This window comes from Oncorhynchus mykiss, chromosome 4 (genome assembly GCF_013265735.2).
Source record: "Oncorhynchus mykiss isolate Arlee chromosome 4, USDA_OmykA_1.1, whole genome shotgun sequence".
Taxonomy (NCBI): Eukaryota; Metazoa; Chordata; class Actinopteri; order Salmoniformes; family Salmonidae; genus Oncorhynchus; species Oncorhynchus mykiss.
In genome coordinates, this window is record NC_048568.1 from 30244418 (window position 1) to 30271352 (window position 26935).

The following is a 26935-nucleotide window of genomic DNA, read 5'->3' on the forward strand; positions in this document are numbered from 1 at the left end:
AGAACCGGTGTAGAGCCTAACTGGCATACATAGGCAGCGCTTGAGTTCCAAGTTTGAGGAACATCATTTTCACCATAAAAAAAGCATTACATTCATAATCACATTCCCGGTTACTTATGAGTATGGTGTTTTCCCGCTAATTCACAGCATTTTGGAACATTCACACTTATAGCCTACTGTCGTGTGCGCATTGCTGTGCTTATAATGTGAAGAAATAGCCTAATAGTATATCAACATTTTAAGCTAAACATTCTGATCTGTTCATCATTCGCAATGCTTTTAAGATATTTTGTGATGCTCACGCATAACACAACTGTGTAATGCTCCGGGTGTCGTGGGTGTGGAGTCAAACGCAGGAGACAGAGAGTGCAATGCTGTGCGTCTTTAATAGCACCAACGCACCACAGGGTGCTCACAATAGTTACGTTCCCAAACACAGGGAATCAAAATGTACAACGGAAAAATCACGACCAGGCACTAACACGTACCTCTACAACAGAGCCGAAGGTTATACTGAAATAATCCCGCACAACAACCAGGCGGGCCGGCTGTCTAATAAAGACAAACTAATTATACATAAACAGGTGCTACCACTAAACATACAAGGAGGGGGAGCAAAGACAATCAGTGGCAGCTAATAGGCCGGTGACGACGACCGCCGAGCGCCACCCGCCCGGGAAGGGGAACCACCCTCGGTCGGACTCGTGACAAACTGTCCCAGAGTATGTTTGGAGTATTCCTTTTTTTACACAGAAGGACAAGTTGACCAATACAATAGGTTAACTTTTATACTATGTGGGATAGTAGATTGACATTGGCCAGTCCTTTTGCTGTTTGTTTGGCCTACTCATCTTGTTGGCTGACGAAAGGTAAATGTGGACAGTTCACATTTACCTTTGCGCCTCGGAATTCGATAGGAAGGATGCGCGCAGTTGCATCCACGATGTGTCCGTCTTCATTTGTAGCATACTCCAGAGCTAAGGTTTGAGAAGGGCCCAATCACTGACAGGCATTGGCTAATAAGAATTGAGATATCTGAGAAAGCCATGTGAGTGAGAGGCGCTTCGGAGCACGCAGCTGGGAGAAGGGAATTATAATGATTATATTCAGCCCAAGGGCACAATGGCCACTGTCTGCAAAAGGCATGGATTTCCTTAGGTGGTATTACGGCCACACAAGGGTGATGCTGCTGGGAAGTTCGAGGCATTATCAAGTGCTTGTCAAATTGTGAATGAGAGACTGATGAAGTGTGCGCAGCCTGCGCAAAAAAACTAAGCAGAGCTCATGCCTTTCATGCAACTTTAAAAAAAAATAATAATTTGAGTTGCATCATGCAGCTTTAGAATGTATTAAAAATCAAAACATACAGCCTAACATTTTAATCACAACTAAAGTTGCATTAATAACTCTAAATGCATATAGGAGGACCTGTTTCCTGTTAAATGCTCAACACAGAATAGCCACATGTGTGCACTCCCTCAGAAATTGTATGGAGAAAATAACCTTTCTATTTTATTCAATTGTATTCTTCACATTATCAAATAAAATAAAATAATGACACAGAATTCTACGCAAATATTGTCTGCTAAATTAACTAGTGTAGCCCACAGCCATATGACATAGACAGATCAGGGCCTAACATAAGGACAACTCATAGTATGCCATTCTGTTCTTCTGAAATCCATATATTTTTTCCTTATCATATTTCTTTAGACCTATCTAAAATAAATAATGGATTTATTGTGATGGTGTAGGCTACATTAAATTGATTTATTAGACTTTTTAAAATGTAGATGTCCCAAAGGTCTGCACCAGTGGCTTATAGGCTATGCATGGAAGCCAGGACATGCTAAATGTGTTTATGTTAATTAACGGTCAATTACCGTGAGACTGGCAGTTATTTGCTTGACAATAACCGGCTGTCAAAATGTAAAGCCCACCGCAGCCGTAATTGCAAGCTGGCAAGTAGGTATTTTGTGCAAATGGGGGCTATGATGAAAAGCTTATTCCTAAAAAACTATGGAATCATCTAAAATAATTTGACATTTCATAACCATTGCAGAATATATTCCTCACCTTTTCTGGCCATGATGGGTTCATATTCCCAAAGGAGCCATACAACAAATGACCATGTGAAGCTCTAATTTAATTGGACCTAGAAGCCCAGTATACAGATTTTAACAGCTTATCTTTTACCTTGAAGTTGGCCTATGTATCAAGTTTCAAGTTTTTATTGTCATGTGCACAATTACAGTGAAATGCCTTTCTTGCTTGCTCTTTCCCAACAATGCAGTGATGAATATCAGTAGTACTATGACAAATACATTAAAACATCTAACTACTGTAAGTATTGTAATTGCATCTTTTTTTGTAGCCTGCCCTACAATTTTTCAGAATTCATAATATTCCAGTCCATAAAATTTAGGTTGGGGGAGAAGGTCGATATAAAACTTTGTTAAATTCAAACATTTTGTAGACAGGTCCACGACAATTTGCTATTGTTTTCTTGTTCAGAAACTGACACTGTCCTTTTCCAGAAACAGTATAAATGACTGCTAAATATGAAAACATTCTGCCAACACACTAAATAGACCGGTAGCTTATGCAAAATATTTGACTGTATGTGTATGGAGGTGTTTTCCAGGTGGAGTTTTAATGCTCGTTCATGTGCACAGTTTTACCACAGGAAACATGAGTATGTATGGCATGTGCCAAGTTTATAAATCTCAATATTTGTGTACATGCTCAGACCTTTCAGAAATGGCGTGCTCAAAATGTTTGTGTGCAACGGTTATATATGAGGCCCCAGGAGATTTCCCTGAACATGTGGGGTGATGAGGAAAAACGAAGGGCCTCGTATAACTAACTATACTGGGGCTCAGCGTTTTCCCTGGTCAGGTAGTCTGGAAAAGTCATCCCTGTAAATGATATCAGGCAACCCACCGGTCTTTCAGGAGTGTGTCGTTTTGGTTTCTGCGCTGATGGTGGCCTGTAATGAGTTCTTTGTAGAGAGCCTAAATGAATGAGTTGATGAAACAGTCTGACCTTACCTTTCTACTCATTATTCCTTGTTAAAAAAACAAACGTATGCTTGCATTTGATTTTAATAACTATAATTACAATATTCTAGAGCTACACCGGTGACCTGTCTATCATATCACTACAGTTACATAAACATGAGAATAATACTTTAATATTCTAGAGAAACACTGGTGACCTGTCTATCATATCACTACAGTTACATAAACATGAGAATAATACTTTAATATTCTAGAGCAACACTGGTGACCTGTCTATCATATCACTACAGTTACATAAACATGAGAAGAATACTTTAATATTCTAGAGAAACACTGGTGACCTGTCTATCATATCACTACAGTTACATAAACATGAGAATAATACTTTAATATTCTAGAGAAACACTGGTGACCTGTCTATCATATCACTACAGTTACATAAACATGAGAAGAATACTTTAATATTCTAGAGCAACACTGGTGACCTGTCTATCATATCACTACAGTTACATAAACATGAGAAGAATACTTTAATATTCTAGAGCAACACTGGTGACATTCCACTAAAAGATGGCTGTGCCAGTTACAGAAATATAATTCACAGAACAGGATCCAGTAGATTGTCCCTTTTATTGAAATACTTGTCAGGGTCGTTGCGCATTCTACCTGCCACTCCTCTGCCTGGCTTCATCAACATTCTTCATTGATAATTTTACGATGGTTTAGCAAGGTGGCTATTCCCCTTGACCTTTCTGTGTTAGCCACCTAGCTATTTGACTGTATGTGTATGGAGGTGTTTTCCCCTCAATTTAAGCCAGTTAGCCCCGCAGCTCATTTTTTGTGGAGTAAATACAATTTAAGCTGTCAGGAAGATGTATGGGCTTTTTAATGTTAGATTCCTGTCCCCGTGAATAGATGTGCAACTTCAGCTTAACCGCAGAACTGTGTTACAGCTACCGGCAATGATTTATGGAATGCAGCAACTCATGGAAGGAATAGATTTTAATCCACTCGATTAAATTTGATTTGAAGTATTAACAAATCATTCCCAAAACAAAAACATTGGTTAAGAACTGAAGGGCCAGCCAGGTCTCCTATACACTGAGGCAAACTGAAATAGAGGCGATTCATGGAGATAAAAGAAAAGAGAGCCATTTTTCAGACTTATTGTTGTCCTTTAGCTATAAACACAGCTGTTTCTCAATCCATGACAAGAAAAGGAAGGAGGAGGACAGGAAATAAGAGACAGTGGAAAGAGGAGAGGAAAGAAGAGGAAAGGAAAGAAGAAGAGAAGAGATGAGGAGATGAAAGGAAGATAAGAGAGCAGAGGAGAGAAAAAAAAGATAGGAGAGGAGATGAGAGAATGAAAGCAAGAAGGACATTTTTGTCCTTTATGGAAAGTTTCACACATCATCATCTTGCAAGTGTCTAATTGATATTACTCTTCTTCTATATACTCTTTGTTGTAGTCCAAGGGCTGTTTGACCAAGGCCCTCTTTACAGTGGTTTGTTAGGAAGTTCTATTGTGACTGAGCATGGCTGTAGCAAGACAAGACACTTCTGCAACTTCCCCTCATGACGAAGGACAAGAGCCCTGAACCAACGCTGCCTATAGGCTACTTCCTATACAGTACACACTCAATGTACTCTTTCTACAGATAGAGGAGACACTGCAGTAACCGAATAAGCCTCTTTTGTTAATAATACTGCTGTTGGCTAAATCAGGGTCACAAAGTGATTATTGGTAGTCTTAAACACATCTACTTTGAAACTAAAGTATACACATCACACACATGGTTATGGTCTTAAAACAAAGAAGACACCTGAGACGTTTAAAGTTTAAATGTATTACATTTTGAATTTTCATCCCAATATTACACTTTCTATACATCACAGAAGACTGAAATATAACAAAACCGTTTGACATAAACACCAGATGATTATTAATTATGGAATTATATTTTTAATAATATTCCACCCTTCAGGCCACTAGAGGGCGACTTGGTCAATTGACTGCAGGACAGGACTAAACAGTCCACCCAGAGACAGTAAAACACTATTTTGTGCTGCAATTGCCAGGGTCACCACAATATTTTGACAGCCCCTTTCTAAAGGAACCACTTCTAGGTGAGTCACTGTGGGTGTGTCTGTTTGCCCTAACAGGTGCTGCCGGCCAATAGCAGAAGCTTGAAAATTGGTGTCTTTGTGCTTGTGTATTGAGAAATCCAACAGTCAACCATGATGTATTTCCTATAACGAGGACATACACAAATCAATTCTAATGGTACAATAACTGTTTCAGCCTTGTAGCAGTCCCACTCATTCAAACACATTGACTTGAGAGGTTGAATAGTTTAAAGCATACAGCAGGGTTCCCCAACTGGCTGCCCGCAAGTCCCCCCCCCCCCCCCCCCCACAAGTTTTCTGAGCAAAGTAACAATAATAATAAAATAAATGTAATGTCATTGTTGGACATAAAGTTCCAAGTGATTTTAATTCACGATATCTGTTCCTAAGTATTCCGACACATAATAATAGAAGATAATAACAATATTGGTCAATTTGCAGTCTACAAATGATTTGTTATTATGTTACGGCGCCCCGACCATCTGCTCAAGAAAACAATCATCTCACGGCTGAATCTAGTTGATGATCCCTGGCATACTGTGTGCCTACAGTTTGGAGTAGAAGATTAAGGAGATGTTGCTATAGGCTCTTTTATATTTCCAAGCATATCGATGAGACTGAATCCCATGTCCAAACAGTGTAGTTCCACAGCGCAGCAGAGAAATAAAAGGCTCCACAGAGGGGAATCAACCATTCTGGTTTAGAGAATAGTTTTATGCTTTAGCCGCGGGCCTGGAAACAGATGCTGCTGATTTTTCTGACAGTTCTATTCTTTTATTCTCTAGTGAGTACTCCCAAGCCGAATCTCTCTCCTCCCTTCTTCTCTTTCCTCTCCCAATTTCTCCCTTTCTCTCTCCTGTTTCCCCTCCTCTATCGCTCTCTCCTCTGATTCTCCCTCTTTCCACATTTCTCTCTCTCTACCATTTTTTGAGGCCTTTTGCTTATGAAAATATTTCATTTGACTGATATTTTACCTGCAGCCTCTGAGTCACACAGTCTTAGTCTAAATGAATGTGTCAGTCATATCTTTCCCCCTCTACCCTCTCCACGACACACCCACCCACACCCACTTCATGCCAGGCAGTGCCATTACAAATATATTTTTATTTCTACTTTGTGTAGTAATTGTGTTTTACGACCAGAGACAATAGACCGAACTTGACAGTAAGTATTGTCACAGCATGCTTAAACATTATTTGGTCTGATTGTCCAGGTGCAGTAGCAGTTACTGAACAACAAGTTATGACTGGCCCATCAAAGATATTGTGTTCACTATAGCGTACAGACATTTGAGGTGCCTACTGAATATGTTATAGACTGGAAATTGCGTCATACTGTGTCAACTGTGGGCGCTAAAGAACTCCCAGGCAAGCTGTGAAGACTTAAAACGATCCTCCATTTCTCCATTGTTCCCACACAAATGGTTCAATTAACGAAAGAGGATGAGAGATAGAGTAATTGTAACAGTTAGGACTAGACTAGAGTATATGAGTGTACTCTCTGCTTGTACACTTCTAGGTACACTTCTAAGTAATGCCATCTTCAAACGTGAACTTTACAGAGTCAGTAGACACTTTATTCAACCTCAATTCTCTTGAACACTATTATATACTCCAAAGCATCTGCCAGGGTGACTAGATGTGTCTGCGAGGGAGACTAGATGTGTCTGACAGGGAGACTAGATGTTTACTAGATGTGTCTGCTAGGGAGACTAGAAGTCTACCAGATGTGTCTGCCAGGGAGACTAGGTTTCTACTAGATGTGTCTGCCAGGGAGACTAGGTCTCTACTAGATGTGTCTGCCAGGGAGACTAGATGTTTACTAGATGTGTCTGCCAGGGAGACTAGGTTTCTACTAGATGTGTCTGCCAGGGAGACTAGGTTTCTACTAGATGTGTCTGCCAGGGAGACTAGATGTTTACTAGATGTGTCTGCCAGGGAGACTAGATGTTTACTAGATGTGTCTGCCAGGGAGACTAGGTTTCTACTAGATGTGTCTGACAGGGAGACTAGGTTTCTACTAGATGTGTCTGACAGGGAGACTAGATGTTTACTAGATGTGTCTGCCAGGGAGACTAGGTTTCTACTAGATGTGTCTGACAGGGAGACTAGGTTTCTACTAGATGTGTCTGACAGGGAGACTAGGTTTCTACTAGATGTGTCTGACAGGGAGACTAGGTCTCTACTGGATGTGTCTGACAGGGAGACTAGGTTTCTAATAGATGTGTCTGACAGGGAGACTAGGTTTCTAATAGATGTGTCTGACAGGGAGACTAGGTTTCTACTAGATGTGTCTGACAGGGAGACTAGGTCTCTACTGGATGTGTCTGACAGGGAGACTAGGTCTCTACTAGATGTGTCTGACAGGGAGACTAGATGTTTACTAGATGTGTCTGACAGGGAGACTAGGTTTCTACTAGATGTGTCTGCCAGGTAGACTAGATGTCTACTAGATGTGTCTGACAGGGAGACTAGGTTTCTACTAGATGTGTCTGCCAGGTAGACTAGATGTCTACTAGATGTGTCTGACAGGGAGACTAGGTTTCTAATAGATGTGTCTGACAGGGAGACTAGGTTTCTAATAGATGTGTCTGACAGGGAGACTAGGTTTCTACTAGATGTGTCTGACAGGGAGACTAGGTTTCTACTAGATGTGTCTGCCAGGTAGACTAGATGTTTACTAGATGTGTCTGACAGGGAGACTAGGTTTCTAATAGATGTGTCTGACAGGGAGACTAGGTTTCTAATAGATGTGTCTGACAGGGAGACTAGGTTTCTAATAGATGTGTCTGACAGGGAGACTAGATGTTTACTAGATGTGTCTGACAGGGATACTAGGTTTCTAATAGATGTGTCTGACAGGGAGACTAGGTCTCTACTAGATGTGTCTGACAGGGAGACTAGGTTTCTAATAGATGTGTCTGACAGGGAGACTAGGTTTCTAATAGATGTGTCTGACAGGGAGACTAGGTTTCTAATAGATGTGTCTGACAGGGAGACTAGGTTTCTAATAGATGTGTCTGACAGGGAGACTAGGTCTCTACTAGATGTGTCTGACAGGGAGACTAGGTTTCTACTAGATGTGTCTGACAGGGAGACTAGGTCTCTACTAGATGTGTCTGACAGGGAGACTAGGTTTCTAATAGATGTGTCTGACAGGGAGACTAGATGTTTACTAGATGTGTCTGACAGGGAGACTAGGTTTCTAATAGATGTGTCTGACAGGGAGACTAGGTCTCTACTAGATGTGTCTGACAGGGAGACTAGGTTTCTAATAGATGTGTCTGACAGGGAGACTAGGTCTCTACTAGATGTGTCTGACAGGGAGACTAGGTTTCTAATAGATGTGTCTGACAGGGAGACTAGGTTTCTAATAGATGTGTCTGACAGGGAGACTAGGTCTCTACTAGATGTGTCTGACAGGGAGACTAGGTCTCTACTAGATGTGTCTGACAGGGAGACTAGGTCTCTACTAGATGTGTCTGACAGGGAGACTAGGTCTCTACTAGATGTGTCTGACAGGGAGACTAGGTCTCTACTAGATGTGTCTGACAGGGAGACTAGGTCTCTACTAGATGTGTCTGACAGGGAGACTAGGTTTCTAATAGATGTGTCTGACAGGGAGACTAGGTTTCTAATAGATGTGTCTGACAGGGAGACTAGATGTTTACTAGATGTGTTTTACAGGGAGACTAGGTTTCTAATAGATGTGTCTGACAGGGAGACTAGGTTTCTAATAGATGTGTCTGACAGGGAGACTAGGTCTCTACTAGATGTGTCTGACAGGGAGACTAGGTTTCTACTAGATGTGTCTGACAGGGAGACTAGGTTTCTACTAGATGTGTCTGACAGGGAGACTAGGTTTCTAATAGATGTGTCTGACAGGGAGACTAGGTCTCTACTAGATGTGTCTGACAGGGAGACTAGGTCTCTACTAGATGTGTCTGACAGGGAGACTAGGTCTCTACTAGATGTGTCTGACAGGGAGACTAGGTTTCTAATAGATGTGTCTGACAGGGAGACTAGGTCTCTACTAGATGTGTCTGACAGGGAGACTAGGTCTCTACTAGATGTGTCTGACAGGGAGACTAGGTTTCTACTAGATGTGTCTGACAGGGAGACTAGGTTTCTACTAGATGTGTCTGCCAGGGAGACTAGGTTTCTAATAGATGTGTCTGACAGGGAGACTAGGTTTCTACTAGATGTGTCTGACAGGGAGACTAGATGTTTACTAGATGTGTCTGACAGGGAGACTAGGTCTCTACTAGATGTGTCTGACAGGGAGACTAGGTTTCTAATAGATGTGTCTGACAGGGAGACTAGGTTTCTACTAGATGTGTCTGCCAGGTAGACTAGATGTCTACTAGATGTGTCTGCGAGGGAGACTAGATGTGTCTGACAGGGAGCCTAGATGTTTACTAGATGTGTCTGCCAGGGAGACTAGATGTTTACTAGATGTGTCTGCCAGGGAGACTAGGTCTCTACTGGATGTGTCTGCCAGGTAGACTAGATGTCTACTAGATGGGTTTGCCAGGGAGACTAGATGTCTACTAGATGTGTCTGCGAGGGAGACTAGATGTGTCTGACAGGGAGCCTAGATGTTTACTAGATGTGTCTGCCAGGGAGACTAGGTTTCTACTAGATGTGTCTGACAAGGAGACTAGATGTTTACTAGATGTGTCTGCCAGGGAGACTAGGTTTCTTCTAGATGTGTCTGACAGGGAGACTAGGTTTCTACTAGATGTGTCTGACAAGGAGACTAGATGTTTACTAGATGTGTCTGCCAGGGAGACTAGGTTTCTACTAGATGTGTCTGACAGGGAGACTAGGTTTCTACTAGATGTGTCTGACAGGGAGACTAGGTCTCTACTGGATGTGTCTGACAGGTAGACTAGGTTTCTACTAGATGGGTTTGCCAGTGCATCTTGTTCCAAATCCACCATGTTGACTGATACGGAGAGCTCATTATCAGCCACACACACACTAGGGTCCGGCTAACACACACACACACACACACACACACACACACACACACACACACACACACACACACACACACACACACACACACACACACACACACACACACACACACACACACACACACACACACACACACACACACACACACACACACACACACACACACAGAGAGAGAGAGAGACAGTGACTTCATTTTGGCAGGCTTCCATGTCCACTGGTCCGCTACTGTATTACAAAGCAAAGCGTTTAATGGCAAGGCTCAAGGTGCCGATAGGCCAGAACAACCCGACCGTTCATAAACCCCACAACCTACAATCCCCGGCCACCGCTTGCTCTCCAAGATTCATATCAATCACGTTTAAAGGGTCTGGTCTTGGTGAGGGGCCATCTCTTAAAGACTGTGATGGCGTGTTCACGGCTCAAACCTGCCAACCGGAATAATCACTGTGAATTCCAGAAACACTGCTTGAATCTCGAGGACGGAAATAACTTTGGGATCACATCCCTGTGTCCTTCATTTGAAATGTTTTCTCTTTCTCTCTCTCTTTTCTTCTGTCTTTCACTCTGTTTTTCTCTCTCATTCTATCTGTGTATGCATTACAGGCTATTACGGTGCTTCAATTTCCAGCTTGTCTCCTGCATCGAGAGAGGCAAGGAAAAGAGAGCAGAGGAGAGGACAGAAGAGGAAAAGAGAGGAGAGAAGAGTACAGAAAAGGAAAAGAGAGGAGAGAAGAGGACAGAAGATGAAAAAAGAAGTGAAGAGAGGAGAGGACAGAAGAGAAGAGAGGAGAGGAGAGAAGAGGAAAAGAAAAGAGAGGAGAAAAGAGAAGTGAGTAGAGGAAAGAGGACAGAAGATGAAAAGAGAAGAGATGAGAAAAGAAGTGAGGAGAGGATAGGACAGAAGAGGAAAAGAGAGGAGAGGACAGGAGAAGAGAAAAGAGAAGAGAGAAAAAGAGGAGGAGAAAAGAAGAGGAGAGAAGAGGACAGAAGAGGAGAAAAGAGGAGAGAAAAGTACAGAAGAGAAGAGAGGAGAGAAGAGGACAGAAGAGGACAAGAGGAAAGATAAGAGAGTAGAGTAGAGGACAGAAGAGGAGAGAAGAGGAGAAATTAAAAAGACAACAAAGTAAGAGGAAGAGAAGAGAAAACAAATTGGTGAGATAGACTATACTCCCATCACTCTGAGCTTCTGAATGGATGAGCTTAACAGCAGCATTGTAAACTGCAGGGCATGCCTCAGCCCAGTCTCTGAACGCAGTGACACAGACAGGAGAGGACTGAATCACACAACTAGCTTACCAGTGACCCCTTCACCTGTGCTAGAGGGATATAGACAGGTCACACAGCAGTGCTGAATATACTCACAGTCAGATTTAGTGAGGGTTTGATCATGCCAGGGAGACAGAACGCTCACACACCTTTGGCTGGTATTCTGACCAGGTACTGCAGGGGCCACCTACACATTAAGTCTGTTTTGGAGGGGCTGTTGGGAAGCAAATACTGAATTTGGATCAGCAAACAGCTGCTGACTTTGTCACAACAGTAGAATCTGAGGGAGATTGGTGACACAGCCATTCTTCATACCACAGCCAGCTTGGGACACTAAGCAGTTTTCACTAACAAACTCAGCAAACCTGCTATCCTCTGCTGTTCGCCCACAAAGGAGGAATTGCTCATCCTGCCATTCTGTCAGACCTAAAAAGCTGTGTAAGCCTACATCATCATCATCATCACAGAACCCAATGATGAGTTAACTTAATCTTGGTCTACAGGAAATTGATCTAATGTTGCTCCATAGTCATTATGTTACTTTCCTGCAAACTCAAAAACACTATGAAACATATGGGCTAATTATATTTCCTATCAAATAGTGAACCTCAGGTGGTATAATAACACTGTAATTAACACTAACATAATGACATCTCTTTTTTAATCAGATTCTTGTGCATGTCTCCTCGCTGATGACATGATGTGATGCACTAGGGCAGGGATCATTAACTAGATTCAGCCGCGGGCAAATTTGTTCTTGAGCGCATGGTTGGGAGTCCAGAACATAATTACACCTCATTTGTAGATTGCAAATTGACCACAAGAAGCCCGAACAGATATAATTTTACTAAAACATAATCATTTGAAACCTCCCTTACAATGGTATATGATCACATGTCTCTATTATGTGTGAGAATACTTGGGAACAGATTTCCTAATTTTAAAATCACTTGGCGCTGATTCCCTGATTCCCTGATGTTTTAACAGTCTTTTATGTCCAACAATGACAATTCAACCCCATATAATATATATTATTATTTTTTGCTCTGAAAACCTGTGGTTGGGGGGCCTCCCGAGTGGAGCAACGGTCTAAGGCACTGCATTGCAGTGCTTGAGGCGTCACTACAGACCCTGGTTTGATCCCGGGCTGTGTTGCAGCCGGCCGCGACCGGGAGACCCATGAGGCGGCGCACAATTGGCCCAGAGTCATCTGGATTAGGAGGGGGGTTTGGCCGACCAGGATGGCCTTGCCCCATCGTGCTCTAGCGACCCCTTGTGGCAGGCCGGGTGCATGCACGCTGACACGGTTGCCAGTTGTACGGTGTTTCCTCCAACACATTGGTGCGTCTGGCTTCTGGGTTAAGTGGGAAGTGTGTCAAGAAGCAGTGCGGCTTGGCAGGGTTGTGTTTCGGAGGACGCATGGCTCTCAACCTTTGCCTCTCCCGAGTCCGTACGGGAGTTGCAGCAATGGGACAAGACTGTAACTACTAATTTGATATCACAAAATTGGGGAGAAAAAAAGGGGGAAAAAGAAAACTTGGGGGGGGGCAAATAAAGCCACCTGTGGGCCAAATTCGGCCAGCGTGCCACCAGTTGGGGAACCCTGCACTAGGTACATCATATGTCATTACATCACTCAGTTTCTATATTTATTCATTTGGAGAATGCTATACAGTATGAGAGTGATAATGACAGTAAAATGGTAATTACAACAATTTTTCCGATGCTAGTCTCACAGTCACGTGAGACATCCCTAGCATACAGACTATCCACTGGTTTGCTAGCATGTGGGCGTGTAGTAGTGGGAGCTGGTGCCGTCCCTGGCCCATTTCCAGGCCTACACTACTGTAATTAGCAATTAGTATAGTCACATGCACACTCATGTACGCACACAGACAGACACATACACACACACACACGCACGCACGCACACACACACCAGGGAAAGGAGCTGCTCAGAGCTGCAGAAGCAGCCTCTCACAGCTCTAATGAGCTGCAGTAAAACTGAATAATTCAAAACTGCAGAAGTCGGGCAGCAGCTCATCTCAGGGTGCAGCACGCAGGCAGGCACACAGTGTGTCTGACACCTAACAGCACAGTCAGTGTCAGAGTGCTTCTCAATCACAGGTCCTATAGCCTAGCTTAGCTAAAAGATATCTGCTAACTATAGCCTGAGCATCACTTAACCAGTAGTCATTCAGATACATATAGCATTTAATTACATTGTCTTGTCATTCTGACAAAGATTGCAGATGGGATCTTGAATTTACTGGCAGATGTTATGATGCTTTGTGTCTTATGCTCATGATAGCCAAGCTAGCTCCGGTATCTCACTGTCAATAATGGGTTTGCTGTGGGTTAGCTAGCATAGCCAAGCTAGCTCCTGAAAAAGGCTACATGATGTGACTCTAATGATGATTTGAAAAACGTCGCTTGAAAGGCATGAGCTCTGCTTTGTTATTTTGTGCAGACTGTACACACTTCGTCAGTCTCTCATTCACAATTTTAAAAGTACTTGATAATGCCTCAAATTTCCTGGCGGCATCATCTTTGTGTGGCCATAATGCACCATCTTCCTGGGTGCTGCCTGCTTGGGGACGCAAGTGAGCATCCTTATCCAATTCCGAGGTGCATATTGGAGATATTGAAAGAACTGTCCACATTTATTTTACGTCAACCAACAAGATGAGTAGGCCTAACGAACAGCAAAAGCACTAGCCTTTTTTATTTAACTAGGCAATTCAGTTAAGAACAAATTCATATTTATAATGACGGCCTACCGGGGTGGGTTAACTGCTTTGTTGAGGGGTAGAACGACAGATTTTTACCAGCTATGGGATTCCATCCAGCAACAGGCCCAAAGCTCTAACCACTAGGCTACCTGCCGCCTATGTCAATCTACTATTCCCTATAGTACAAAAGTTGACCTATTCTATGCGAGAAAAATAAATATTCCGCAACAGTTGTGGGATACGATAGATCGCAAATTAATACAACCACTTCATACACCCACGCATCAAAAACATTTTTTTCACGCAATGAGGCTGACGCAACAGATGAGAACATTAAGCTTAAAATGTTGGTAAACTATTAGTCTATTTCTTCACATTATAAGTGCAGCAATGTGCACACGGCAGTAGGCTAAAAGCGCAAATCTTCCATTAGCGGGAAAACACCATTATGACCACAAATGCGATTATGCATGTATTTTAAATAAAGGTACATTTTTATGGTGAAAATGATCTTCCCCAAACTTGAAACTCACGTGCTGTTTATGTATGCCAGTTAGGCTCTACACCCGCTGTAAAGCGGATTCATGTGCTTCATTTTAACAAGTTATTTCGCCAGTTTAGTTGTGATACAAACCTTATCAAAACATATGTCTATGTGACTATGATTCGAAAAAGTCACAAAAAAAGGCATTGTTTCTTGCCTTAAGCTGGGCATCATTCACAAGCGATAAGGGATAATATATCATTCACAAGCGATAAGTGATAATATATCATTCACAAGTGACAGGCTAATATTGTCACGCATCAGACTATTCTTGATTTAATCTCGTCTTTACAGATACTAAATTATACATGTGAGAAATTTGTTTTAACTTAGAATGGACTATTATCATGCACCTGTCTCGAAACAGGGGAAAATACATCTTATCTCTACACTTAAATAGAGAATGGAGGACAATTTTCCTGTGGTTCATTTTCAAGCCAGCCAGTTATGCTATACTCCAGTTGTAAAGATTAGCATTGTGCTAAATATTAGTAAAGTTTAGAAATAAATATGGTAGGCCTAGGCTATAGATAGCTGATGGGATCCTCCTCTTTTTAAGAGGCATACACTCAGTTTTCTCACACAATTGCATAGCCTATAGAAATGTTGCTGAGTACCAGGCAGCAAGTTTGCTCGGCTACTAATGACTATCAGCAGCATCAGAGCTTAATTACTGTGACTAAATGGTCACGTGGAATTTGACTGCCTTCATGACCACCGGTATGGCGGTAATACGGTCACCGCAACAGCCCTAATAATATATGCCTGATGTTATTACATCCACAATCAAAAGGAACAACTAGATATACAGTAGGGTTCCCAAAATATCTAGGTTTTCCAGAAATCCCGGTTGGAAGATTCCCAGAATCAGGAGGGAATGAGCAGGAAAACAGGAATCCTCAACAAGGATTTCTGGAAAACTTGGGAATTTTCTGAAATTTATCCAAATTGTGCAACCTTAGACATACAGTACATAGACTGATCCAATGGTCTACTCACCACTGTAGGTGATGATCCTGATCGTGGAGTCCCCCTCTCCGAAGCGTGTGATTGGGGTGAGGCGCACCTCATAGGCCTCTGGCTTGATAAGCTCTGTCAGGTTGTGTGTGATCAGCTCTCCCTTGGTGATGGTTCCTTCCACAGTGATCTCCTGCTCCCACCACCGCTGTTGTCCCATCTGGACAGGAGGACACATTACAACAGAGTTAGAATTTGTGAAACTAACACACGCATGAATTCAGTGGCACGCAGGCACGGACACACACGGACACACACGAACACACACACGGAAAGTAAATAACACTATAATAAGACTCCCGGTGACATTTCGGTGTTTCAAACCAGTGTTGCCTTTGTGAATGGAGAAGAAGAGTAAGTCCTGATTGAAAAATGTAATAGGAATGAGACTCATGTCATGAATGTAGTTTAGAAACCTTTACAAGACACGACAGGGGGCATGACCAGAGGTGATGCTAACCAATCTATAGTAGATTCTCAACACTTGCCTTTCCATTCTCATCCTGATCAACATCCTCTCACCAAACATGGTCATCTTTGAAGTTTCCCTCTAATCACAGTCCACAACGTTTCTCTATCCATCACATCACACAGACCGGGCACGTGCCTTAAAAGAGACTCCAACTGTAAAGAGAATTTTACATCACATCTTTTCATGTTGCTCTCCCGTGAACCTGCCTTCAGGTGATGATCTAATCTGAATCGCCATCATACAGCTCCTGCTAGTCAGACAATGGCAACGTGACTTTGAACCAGTATGGAATACAAAGAAGCAAAGAGATGGGATCCTGCATTCAATAGGAAGGTATTGAACATTAGAGAGAACAAGAGTGTGAGAGAGGGAGAGAGAGAGATATACATATATACAGTGGGGAGAACAAGTATTTGATAAACTGCTGATATTTCAGGTTTTCCAACTTAAAAAGCATGTCGAGGTCTGTAATTTTTATCATAGGTACACTTCAACTGTGAGAGACGGAATCTAAAACAAAAATCCAGAAAATCACATTGTATGATTTTTAAGTAATTAATTAGCATTTTATTGCATGACATAAGTATTTGATACATCAGAAAAGCAGAACTTAATATTTGGTACAGAAACCTTTGTTTGCAATTACAGAGATCATACGTTTACTGTAGTTCTTGACCAGGTTTGCACACACTGCAGCAGAGATTTTGGCCCACTCCTCCATACAGACCTTCTCCAGATCCTTCAGGTTTCGGGGCTGTCACTGGGCAATACAGACTTTCAGCTCCCTTCAAAGATTTTCTATTGGGTTCAGGTCTGGAGACTGGCTAGGCCACCCAGGACCTTGAGATGCTTCTTACGGAGCCACTCCTTAGTTGCCCTGGCAGTGTGTTTTGGGTCGTTGTCATGCTGGAAGACGCAGCCACGACCCATCTTCAATGCTCTTACTGAGGGAAGGAGGTTGTTGGTAAAGATCTTGCGATACATGGCCGCATCCATCCTCCCCTCAATACGGTGCAGTTGTCCTGTCCCCTTTGCAGAAAAGCATCCTCAAAGAATGATGTTTCCACCTCCATGCTTCACAGCTGGGATGGTGTTCTTGGGGTTGTACTCATCCTTATTTTTCCTCCAAACACGGCGAGTGGAGTTTAGACCAAAACGCTAAATTTTTGTCTCATCAGACCACATGACCTTCTCCCACTCCTCCTCTGGATCATCCAGATGGTCATTGGCAAACTTCAGACGGGCCTGGACATGTGCTGGATTGAGCAGGGGGGCCTTGCGTGCGCTGCAGGATTTTAATCCATGATGGTGTAGTGTGTTACTAATGGTTTTCTTTGAGACTGTGGTCCCAGCTCTCTTCAGGTCATTGATCAGGTCCTGCCGTGTAGTTCTGGGCTGATCCCTCACCTTCCTCATGATCATTGATGCCCCACGAGGTGAGATCTTGCATGGAGCCCCAGACCGAGGACGATTGACCGTCATCTTGAACTTCTTCCATTTTCTAATAATTGCGCCAACAGTTGTTGCCTTCTCACCAAGCTGCTTGCCTATTGACCTTTAGCCCATCCCAGCCTTGTGCAGGTCTACAATTTTATCCCTGATGTCCTTACACAGCTCTCTGGTCTTGGCCATTGTGGAGAGGTTGGAGTCTGTTTGATTGAGTGTGTGGACAGGTGTCTTTTATACAGGCAATGAGTTCAAATAGGTGTAGTTAATACAGGTAATGAGTGGAGAACAGGAGGGATTCTTAAAGAAGAACTAACAGGTCTGTGAGAGCCGGAATTCTTACTGGTTGGTAGGTGATCAAATACTTATGTCATGCAATAAAATGCAAATTAATTACTTAAAAATCATACAATGTGATTTTCTGGCTTTTGTTTTAGATTCCGTCTCTCACAGTTGAAGTGTAGCCATGATAAAAATTACAGACCTCTACATGCTTTGTAAGTAGGGAAACCTGCAAAATTGGCAGTGTATCAAATACTTCCTCTCCCCACTGTACATACACCTCACTTGATTTGGCAATGTTAATATATGTTTGCCATGCCAATAAAGCATCTTGAATTGAATATATATATATATGAGAGAGAGACTAGACAACTTCCTGGACAAAATGTTTCACTGTAATAGTGAAGTTGTAAATTTAGCAGTAGAAAATGTTAACAGTGTATTTGACCTCTCAGCTTCCCTGTCAAATCTAAAAATGTCAAGCAGAAAAACGAAGTCCATTCTTTTTCTCTAAACCAAAGAAAATTTGGATGATGAATCCATTTCAGAGATTCCCTGAAATGTAATTTTCACTAGTGCCCCATGTGCTCGGATACCCAGCAGGTCTGCCAATGCAGCTTTTTTTCTCTTGAGGGCCTGAGTATGGCCCCGAACTCCTGTGGTATCAACAAATGTCAGGAGCTCCACTATCTAAGACTCTAGGGCGTTCATTGATCTGGTGATATCTCTGGTGACGTTCATTGATCTGGTGATATCTCTGGTGATGTTCATTGTGCGCTGATTAAAGAATTGTTGAGGTTCTATGTGATTTCTGTCTAAATCACTGACTGTGCAGTTAAAGTCCCCAACAATAAATAAATAATCCTCAGTATTACATTTCTCAATGGTATTTGATAATGTCTCTAAAAAAACAAACCCTCTCAACTGCCACTACTGGCATATACATTTATCAGACACATTGTGATGTGTTCATATCTGGCTCTAACTTTTAATAACCTCCCCTCAACCTCATATGATAAAGACAAAAACCCTCTTGAGAACAGGATGGCCAAACCCCAACTTTTTGAGTTTTTGTGACAACACACCACTGCCCCCCCACTCCTGTTGACACATAACTTCATTTTCCATATTACTATGCGTTTCTTGTAGAAAACTTACGTCACTTCCCTTTCCCTTTAGTAACTCATACACTACGGCTCTTTTTTTACGTCTCTCGCCCCATTTACGTTTAAAACATCTTAAAACTGCTCATGGCTGAAAGAAAATGCAGAGTAAGAGACAGAAAACACATTTCTTTACAGAGTTAAGGCTGCGACTGAACTCTTTAATTTCCTTTAGAATTTAAATCACTTGTCACTCTCGTGACCACTTTCTTGAGTCTAGAGATTTCAGGGCTTGTCAAACCTCCCACCGTTATTTTTGACATCAGAAATGTTGCAGATTCAATAAACAATTAACATTCAGGAAAATAATCTGTTACATTATAATCCTGCATATATTTATTTCCTTTTGTCAAATTCAAAAAACTGCGTACCTTCTCAATCCCATACCTTCCACCACATTTCTCTCGCTATTTTGTTGTGAGGCATCAGATGCCTCACTATCGCTATTGTCCCCCGAAGAAAATTCCACCTCTACAACCTGTTTATCCTAAACTGATTTATCAATCTCTACCTTCCTCTTGGAATTAGAGCCTTTGCCACCCCTTAAATTCTTCCACTTACTCCTCGGTACTTTAAAAACAGCTACTTAATTTTCCATTGTTGCACTCTCCTCTTGAACTCCCATTTCATATTCCAGCACCCCCTCAGCAACCTCAATCACAGTCTCACCGACTGTTCCCCCCTATTCTTTTTTCCTGACCTACCACAATTGCCCCCATAGCCACACTGCTTTCCTTTCCTACTTTTCCCCCACATCTACACAAGCCCCTCCCGCTGGTTGCTCCCTCGAGAAAACCAACCTCGACTGTCCCACCATCCCTATACGTGCTTAGTTATATTGAGACAGTATAACCTTACAACAACTAAATCACTCAATATACACTACTGTTCAAACTTTTGGGGTCACTTAGAAATGCCCTTGTTTTTGAAAGAAAAGCTATTTTTTTTGTCCATTAAAATAACATCATATTGATCAGAAATACAGTGTGGACATTGTTAATGTTGTAAATGACCATTGTAGCTGGAAACGGGCTGATTTTCTATGGAATATCTGCATAGGCCCATTATCAGCAACCATCACTCCTGTGTTCCAATGTCACGTTGTGTTACAGTAGCTAATTCAAGTTTATAATTTTAAAAGGCTAATTGATCACACTGTATTTCTGATTAATGTGATGTTATTTTAATGGATCAAAAATGTGTTTTTCTTTCAAAAACAAGGACATTTCTAAGTGACCCCAAACCTTTGAACAGTAGTGTATATGCATTTATACACACCGAAACCCAATAGAGTGATAATAATTCCAGTCGCTCCCACAGTCACTCCTGCTTCCCAACTTACTCCCAGCATGCACACCAACGAGAGAGAGATCGAGAGAGAGAGGGAGAGAGAGAGGGAGAGAGAGAGAGAGTGATGGGCAAGAGAGAGAGTAGAAGGAAAGAGAGAAAGTAGAAAGAAAGAGAGAGAGTAGAAGGAAAGAGAGAGAGTAGAAGGAAAGAGAGAGAGGGGGAGAAGAGAGAGGGGCAAGAAAGAGAAAGACAGAGAGGAAAGAGGGTTGTATTTTCTCCTAGAAGATCAGTTGTAGAATAGCAGAGACCTGGAAAAGAGGATTGTAACAGCTTCTGCATCACAATTAGTCACCATATGTCTGTGTGAATGTTTGAAGCCAGGCTAGAAAGGGAGAGGGAGGAGAGAGGGAAAGAGAGAAGCGATAGATGAGTTTGTAATGATGCAATGTGTGTGTGTGTGTGTGTGTGTGTGTGTGTGTGTGTATACGTGCGTGTGTGTTTGTTAGGCCAGAGACAATTAAGTAATTAACTAGAGTGTGTCTGCTCTGTAATTACCGACTGAGAGTTGTCATTAAGTTAGGTTCACAGGTAAATCTGCTTTTGTCTGTTATTGATAATTGTACACGGGCTGTAACTGCTTGCGCCAACCCTTTTAATTTACACTCTACCACAGAGTACAAAAGGCACCTCTGCTAATTGGCATGAATTGGAAGGGTTCGGGATGAGAGTTGAGGAAGTGTGTGTGTGTGTGTGTATATGAGTGCCCAGGAGCGTTCGTGTGTGAGTGTGCATGCATGTGTGTGTGTGCGTGTGTGAGGAAGTAGTAACTGCTGTTAACGGCAGATGGAGGCCTTAAATGCCAATCTTGGCTTCAGAACCACTCTGCCTCAAACTGACTGAGCAAATGGAAGCTGATGAATCCATCTTTCCACCATCAGGGAACAGAATTGTCTTTTAAATAATTAAATCGAACTGCAATTGCTCATTACAGAACCCGTTCACTATTTTAACGTGATTTCCAACAATGGGTCTCTGTTCAACTTCCTTAAGTTTGGTGTTTCTGTTTTATTTCCCCATTATTGTTTGTTTGACTCGTCGCCACTTGACGCAATTATTATTTTCTGCGTATGCCATTACCTTTCACTCAAAGTGTTTGTTAACAGGGAGTCAGACAGAGGCAGAGTGCCTTATCACATGTAAGTTCACTTGACTGCAGCAACAATTCGTGGGATTTGCACGGTAACTTTAAGAATCAGAGGAGTTGCTCAAAGAGACGAGCGGGAGCAGAGTGAAACGTAGGACTAATCAAAGTGGCTTCGCAATATTACGAGAGAGAGGGAGAAAGAGAGAGGGAGAGAGATAAAGAGAGAGTGATAGGTAGAAAGAGAGTGGGCAGTGAGAGAGAGGAAGGGGGACAGAGAGAGAGATTGGCTGCATGTAATTAGTCTGCTGCTATTGATCTGTGTTGCTCCTCACCCTGCGTACTGATCCAACACTGACTGACAGATCAATTGACTGTGGAGGAGGAGAAAGAGAGGGAGAAAGAGAGAGACAGAGCAGAGTAAGAAGGAAAAGACTGTCATTGCCTCATTGCAATGAACGAGAGAAGGAAGGAAAGAGAAAGAGAGAGAGAGTAAAAAGGAAAAGGCTTCCTTGCCTTGAAGTAGTGAGTGTACAGAAGTAGGGCCAGAAGGGAACAGGCAGGCAGGCAGGCAGGCAGACAGACAGACAGACAGCAGCCAAGGTGATCTGTGATCCTGCGTTGTACCTCTCCTCACTCCTACGTTCCTTCCTTTCAACTACGGTTTCACACTGTCTCTCCTCAGCCCGACCGGCCTAGCTTGCCCGTCCGCCTGTCTGTCCAGGCCCCAGACGATAACAGAGAGCCATTAATTACAGAGGCATAAAGCCCACCAGCCTTCAGTATGAATTCAAAGGCAGCGGTGAGGGGGACTGATAATGATTCTGTGGGAATGGAAGAGGAACAGAACAGAACAGGTGTAGTATTCGCTGGTCTGCTCTGGCTATAAATAGCAGGTAGAGGAGAGGAGGACTGGTGTGTAGGAAGAGTGTGTCACGCCCTGACCTTAGATCTTTTTATGTCTCTATTTTGGTTTGGTCAGGCTGTGATTTGGGTGGGCATTCTATGTTCCTTTTTCTATGTTTTTGTATTTCTTTGTTTTGGCCGGGTATCGTTCTCAATCAGGGATAGCTGTCTATCGTTGTCTCTGATTGGGAACCATACTTAGGTAGCTTTTTCCCACAGGGTTTTTGTGGGTAGTTACTTTCTGTTTAGTGTTTTCACCTTACAGGACTGTTTTGGGTATTCTCTTGTTTATTTTTGTTATAGTGTTCAGTTTTAATAAAAACAAGCATGAACCCTTACCAAGCTGCACTTTGGTCCGATGATTCCTCTTCTTCCAACGACGAATACCGTTACAGAGTGGTCCACGTGCCAACGCTTTCATTACTGCACCACAGTCTCAGCACGCCCCACTCAGTGTCCTACCAGGGTTATCTAAGCATTTATTTATTTATGAAGGGGCCTCTTCTCCTACATCCCTTCCTCTCACTCTCCCTCTCCTGCTCTTCTATGCTCCCTCTCTTCTCCTTACTCGTTCATGTTCCATCGATTTCACAATCGCCAAGAGGGATGAAATCAGAACGCTCATCGCAAAGGAAGAAAATTGGAAAAGTAAAAAAGGGTCAAGATCATTTCTTGGCAGACGAAACATGAAGGAGAGCATCACCAAGATGAAACATGAAGGAGAGCATCACCCAGATGAAAGGAGAGGCTCACCCAGATGAAATATGAAAGAGAGGCTCACCCAGATGAAACATGGAGAGGCTCACCCAGATGAAACATGAAAGAGAGGCTCACCCAGATGAAACATGAAAGAGAGGCTCATCCAGATGAAACATGAAGGAGAGCGTCACCCAGATGAAAGGAGAGGCTCACCCAGATGAAATATGAAAGAGAGGCTCACCCAGATGAAACATGGAGAGGCTCACCTAGATGAAACATGAAAGAGAGGCTCACCCAGATGAAACATGGAGAGGCTCACCCATATGAAACCTGGAGAGGCTCACCCAGATGAAACCTGGAGAGGCTCACCCAGATGAAACATGGAGAGGCTCACCCAGATGAAACATGAAGGAGAAGTAAATGTTAGCGATAAACCCATTCTTAACCTCTTCTCATCGTATGCCTCCTGTATCTAAGACCACAGCAGGTAGGGAGGCCAAGGATACCCAGCCTAGTTGAGATGAGGGGGGGAGTGGAAAGAAAATATATTCTCGCAAACAACGATTTTCTGCTTGCAAGGTAGGAGATAAAAACCACAAAAGCAAAAGAGTGCAGACAGGAAGACCTATTTCCTTATTTCTTTCTCTCGCCAAACAACAGCAAAACAGATTAGAATGTTAATGTGATTGCTGAATTACTGTGGGCCCATTTTAGCACCGGCACAGAATTAATCTGTGAAATTGTGAAAAGGACCAGTTGAATGCCAGCGAAGGAAGAGTGAATGTATCTTCCTGGCAAGGGCTCAAACAACAGCCTGCCTGGCAAGCAGGAAGCCGGCGTATCGTTGGCTCCCACGACGGATGAACGAGTCACGCGAGCGCATCCTCATTTATTACCAAACAGGCCGATCGAGATCGTTGACAGAAAAATCATTGCGGTACACAAACAAGCTCGGTTTTAATGTGTTTTTGAAGCGTAAATTCCTGACGGGGTGTAGAAGGAAACAAATATGGAATTATACTAACAGATTAGAACGGCAGGTATAAGACTCACTCAGTTTGGGCAGAGATGTGAGGACATCAGTTCAGAAGGCTTTACTGTGGCCTGTAATGCAGTGGTTCTGAATAAGAGCTTCTTCTGAGCCGAGAAAGGCCAACAGAAACTACAACATACAGACCTTAAAGCAATGTCTGAATACAGCATCTTCCTTGAATGGTGGTGGTTATTGTGATCAAGCCTGACACGATCAACAGTTTCTCAGCCCATCAACAGACTGTGTAGAGACCTAGCCCACATTACTATATGTTGTGAAAGTCAATGCCTGCTGTGACCATAAGGAGGGAGCCACTTTGTCACAGTAGGGGATTATTATTGGTAAAATGAAAGAGACCACATATAGTGGCATCAAGCCTCAGTTTAACCACGCTACCAACATGCTAATATTGTGAAACGTTTGAGGCAAAGACACATAGAAGCTAGGCACAACAGTGTTCACATGGCTATGTAGCTGAACCTTTTACCTAACAACACAATAGACTACTACAACCAATACAACTAGCAATACCATAAAGTACAATACAACACTACTATAATCCACTCTGGGACAATTCAGAAGGCATCACCGCAAGCACACTACAAACGCCCACTAGACTGGATGGATGCTTAATTGGGTGATACAACAGTTGCTGTAGAAAACGCTTCTTGACATGGGACTGTTGTCTTTCACCACGATGTAGGAAGTGTGAGACTGAGAGAAAGAGAAATCAGACAAGAAGAGAGAAAAAGAGAACGAGAGAGGATGAGAGAATAAGAAATTGTGAGAGAGTGAGGAAAGAGAGAAAGATTGACATTCTTAAAGTAGCCCGGGCCGACCACCAATCAATGCTGACTGTTATCTGAAGCCTTTCCTCTATCTGAAGGTAAAAAGGTCCAACGGCTACCCACTCCTTTCTCCACAGGGTGCTCTCTCTCCACAGGGTGTTCTCTCTCCACAGGGTGCTCTCTCTCCACAGGGTGCTCTCTCCACAGGGTGCTCTCTCTCCACAGGGTGTTCTCTCTCCACATAGTGCACTCTCTCCACAGGGTGTTCTCTCTCCACAGGGTGCTCTCTCTCTCCACAGGGTGCTCTCTCTCCACAGGGTGTTCTCTCTCCACAGGGTGTTCTCTCTCCACAGGGTGCTCTCTCTCCACAGTGTGCTCTCTCTCCACAGGGTGTTCTCTCTCCACAGGGTGTTCTCTCTCCACAGGGTGTTCTCTCTCCACAGGGTGCTCTCTCTCCACAGGGTGCTCTCTCTCCACAGGGTGCGCTCTCTCTCCACAGGGTGCTCTCTCTCTCCACAGGGTGCTCTCTCTCTCCACAGGGTGCTCTCTCTCCACAGGGTGCTCTCTCTCCACAGGGTGCTCTCTCTCAACAGGGTGCTCTCTCTCCACAGGGTGCTCTCTCTCCATAGGGCCGATGGAACCGTCCAAGGAGAACAAAACGAGTTGGGAATATCCAGAGAGCCTCTATGTCCATGACGTTTATTCCTGCTATTCTCTCTATCATGTCATTCTTCTGTCATCTGTAAAGGCCTTTTTACGTCCAGGGTTGGGGTTAGGTTCAGCAAACACCCACACCCACACCCACACCCACACACACACACACACACACACACAAACTTCTACCTGACGTATGCCGAGGCGGTAGGCCACGATGCGATCCACAGCGTTGGGGTTCATCTGGGTCCACTGCAGTTTGAAGCCATAGACTCTAGGCCGGTTCTGCCACAGCGGACTGTACGTGTCGTAGTAGAACTCTGGAGGATACGCTTTCCCTGTAAACACAAACAAACATTTACAACTAATTAAATATTATTGTATTTCAACTTCCACTGTTCCGCTTTATCTGTGGCATCAAGGGAATAAGGAACCCAAGCCATATGTGACCGACCATATGTGGTCATACGCCTAGTTTCCTGAAACAGGTCACATATGTACCAGAGATACTGAATCAAGCTAAATAAGAGGGCCATGTGAATTGCTGTAAAAAAAAAGTTGACCATTGTAAAAAAAAAAAAAAACACATACTGCACTGTCGTTTTTCTTTCAGGTTGCCAAAATGAAAACAGGTCATGTTGACTATTACTCCACAAAATTGCTGCAATGCATCAACCATGAGAGTTGCCTCCAATAACCAGTATTTTTTGAAACTGCACTGTTGGTTAGGGGCTCGTAAGTAAGCATTTCACTGTAAGGCAGTGGTTCTTAACCTGGGTTCGATCGAACCCCAGGGGTTCGGTGAGTCAGTCTCAGGGGTTCGGCGGATGTCAAGACACACATCCGATTCATATGATTCGTGATGACACGCTCCGCTTGGCCATCATTGGCTGCAGGTGATCACGCTACATCGCTTGGCCTATCTGTGCTGCAGGGAATTTGGTGCGCTCAGTAGTCGACTTGTGACTGTCATGATGGTACGTCTTGTGATTTCTTTCTTAATATTTTAATCCCTTCATACTTAGTATGTCGAGCAAAAAAGGAAAGTGGTCGGACGAATGTGTACAATATGGATTTACATGTATAACGGAAAGTGATGGGAGTCAGTGTCCTAACTGCATGATATGCAATGCCAAGTTGAGCAATTCTAGTCAAGCACCGGCAAAACTAAGAAAACACTTCCTTAAGCTGCATGGAGATGGAAAATACAAGAACACAACACTAGCTGAATTCAAGGTGAAGAGAGCCAGATTCGATGAAAAGGCTACTCTGCCTGTTCTCGGCTTTGTACCCATCAACAAATCGATCCTCACAGCATCGTACGAAGTTGCTTACCTGATCGCAAAGCAGGGCAAACCACACACCATTGGTGA

The 26935-nt window shown here is 43.1% G+C and overlaps 1 protein-coding gene across 1 annotated transcript in view; it reads right to left on the bottom strand.

Annotated features, from left to right (window-relative positions):
• The window catches only part of LOC110522476 (MAM domain-containing glycosylphosphatidylinositol anchor protein 2), a 376091-nt gene that overhangs the window by 62279 nt on the left and 286877 nt on the right, over positions 1-26935 (bottom strand). The window contains exons 11-12 of the mRNA XM_021600903.2: positions 25752-25900; positions 15671-15848 (exon numbers count right to left, since the gene is read on the bottom strand). Of these exons, the coding sequence (XP_021456578.2) occupies positions 15671-15848; positions 25752-25900 (327 nt within the window). The remainder of the gene's footprint in view (positions 1-15670; positions 15849-25751; positions 25901-26935) is intronic.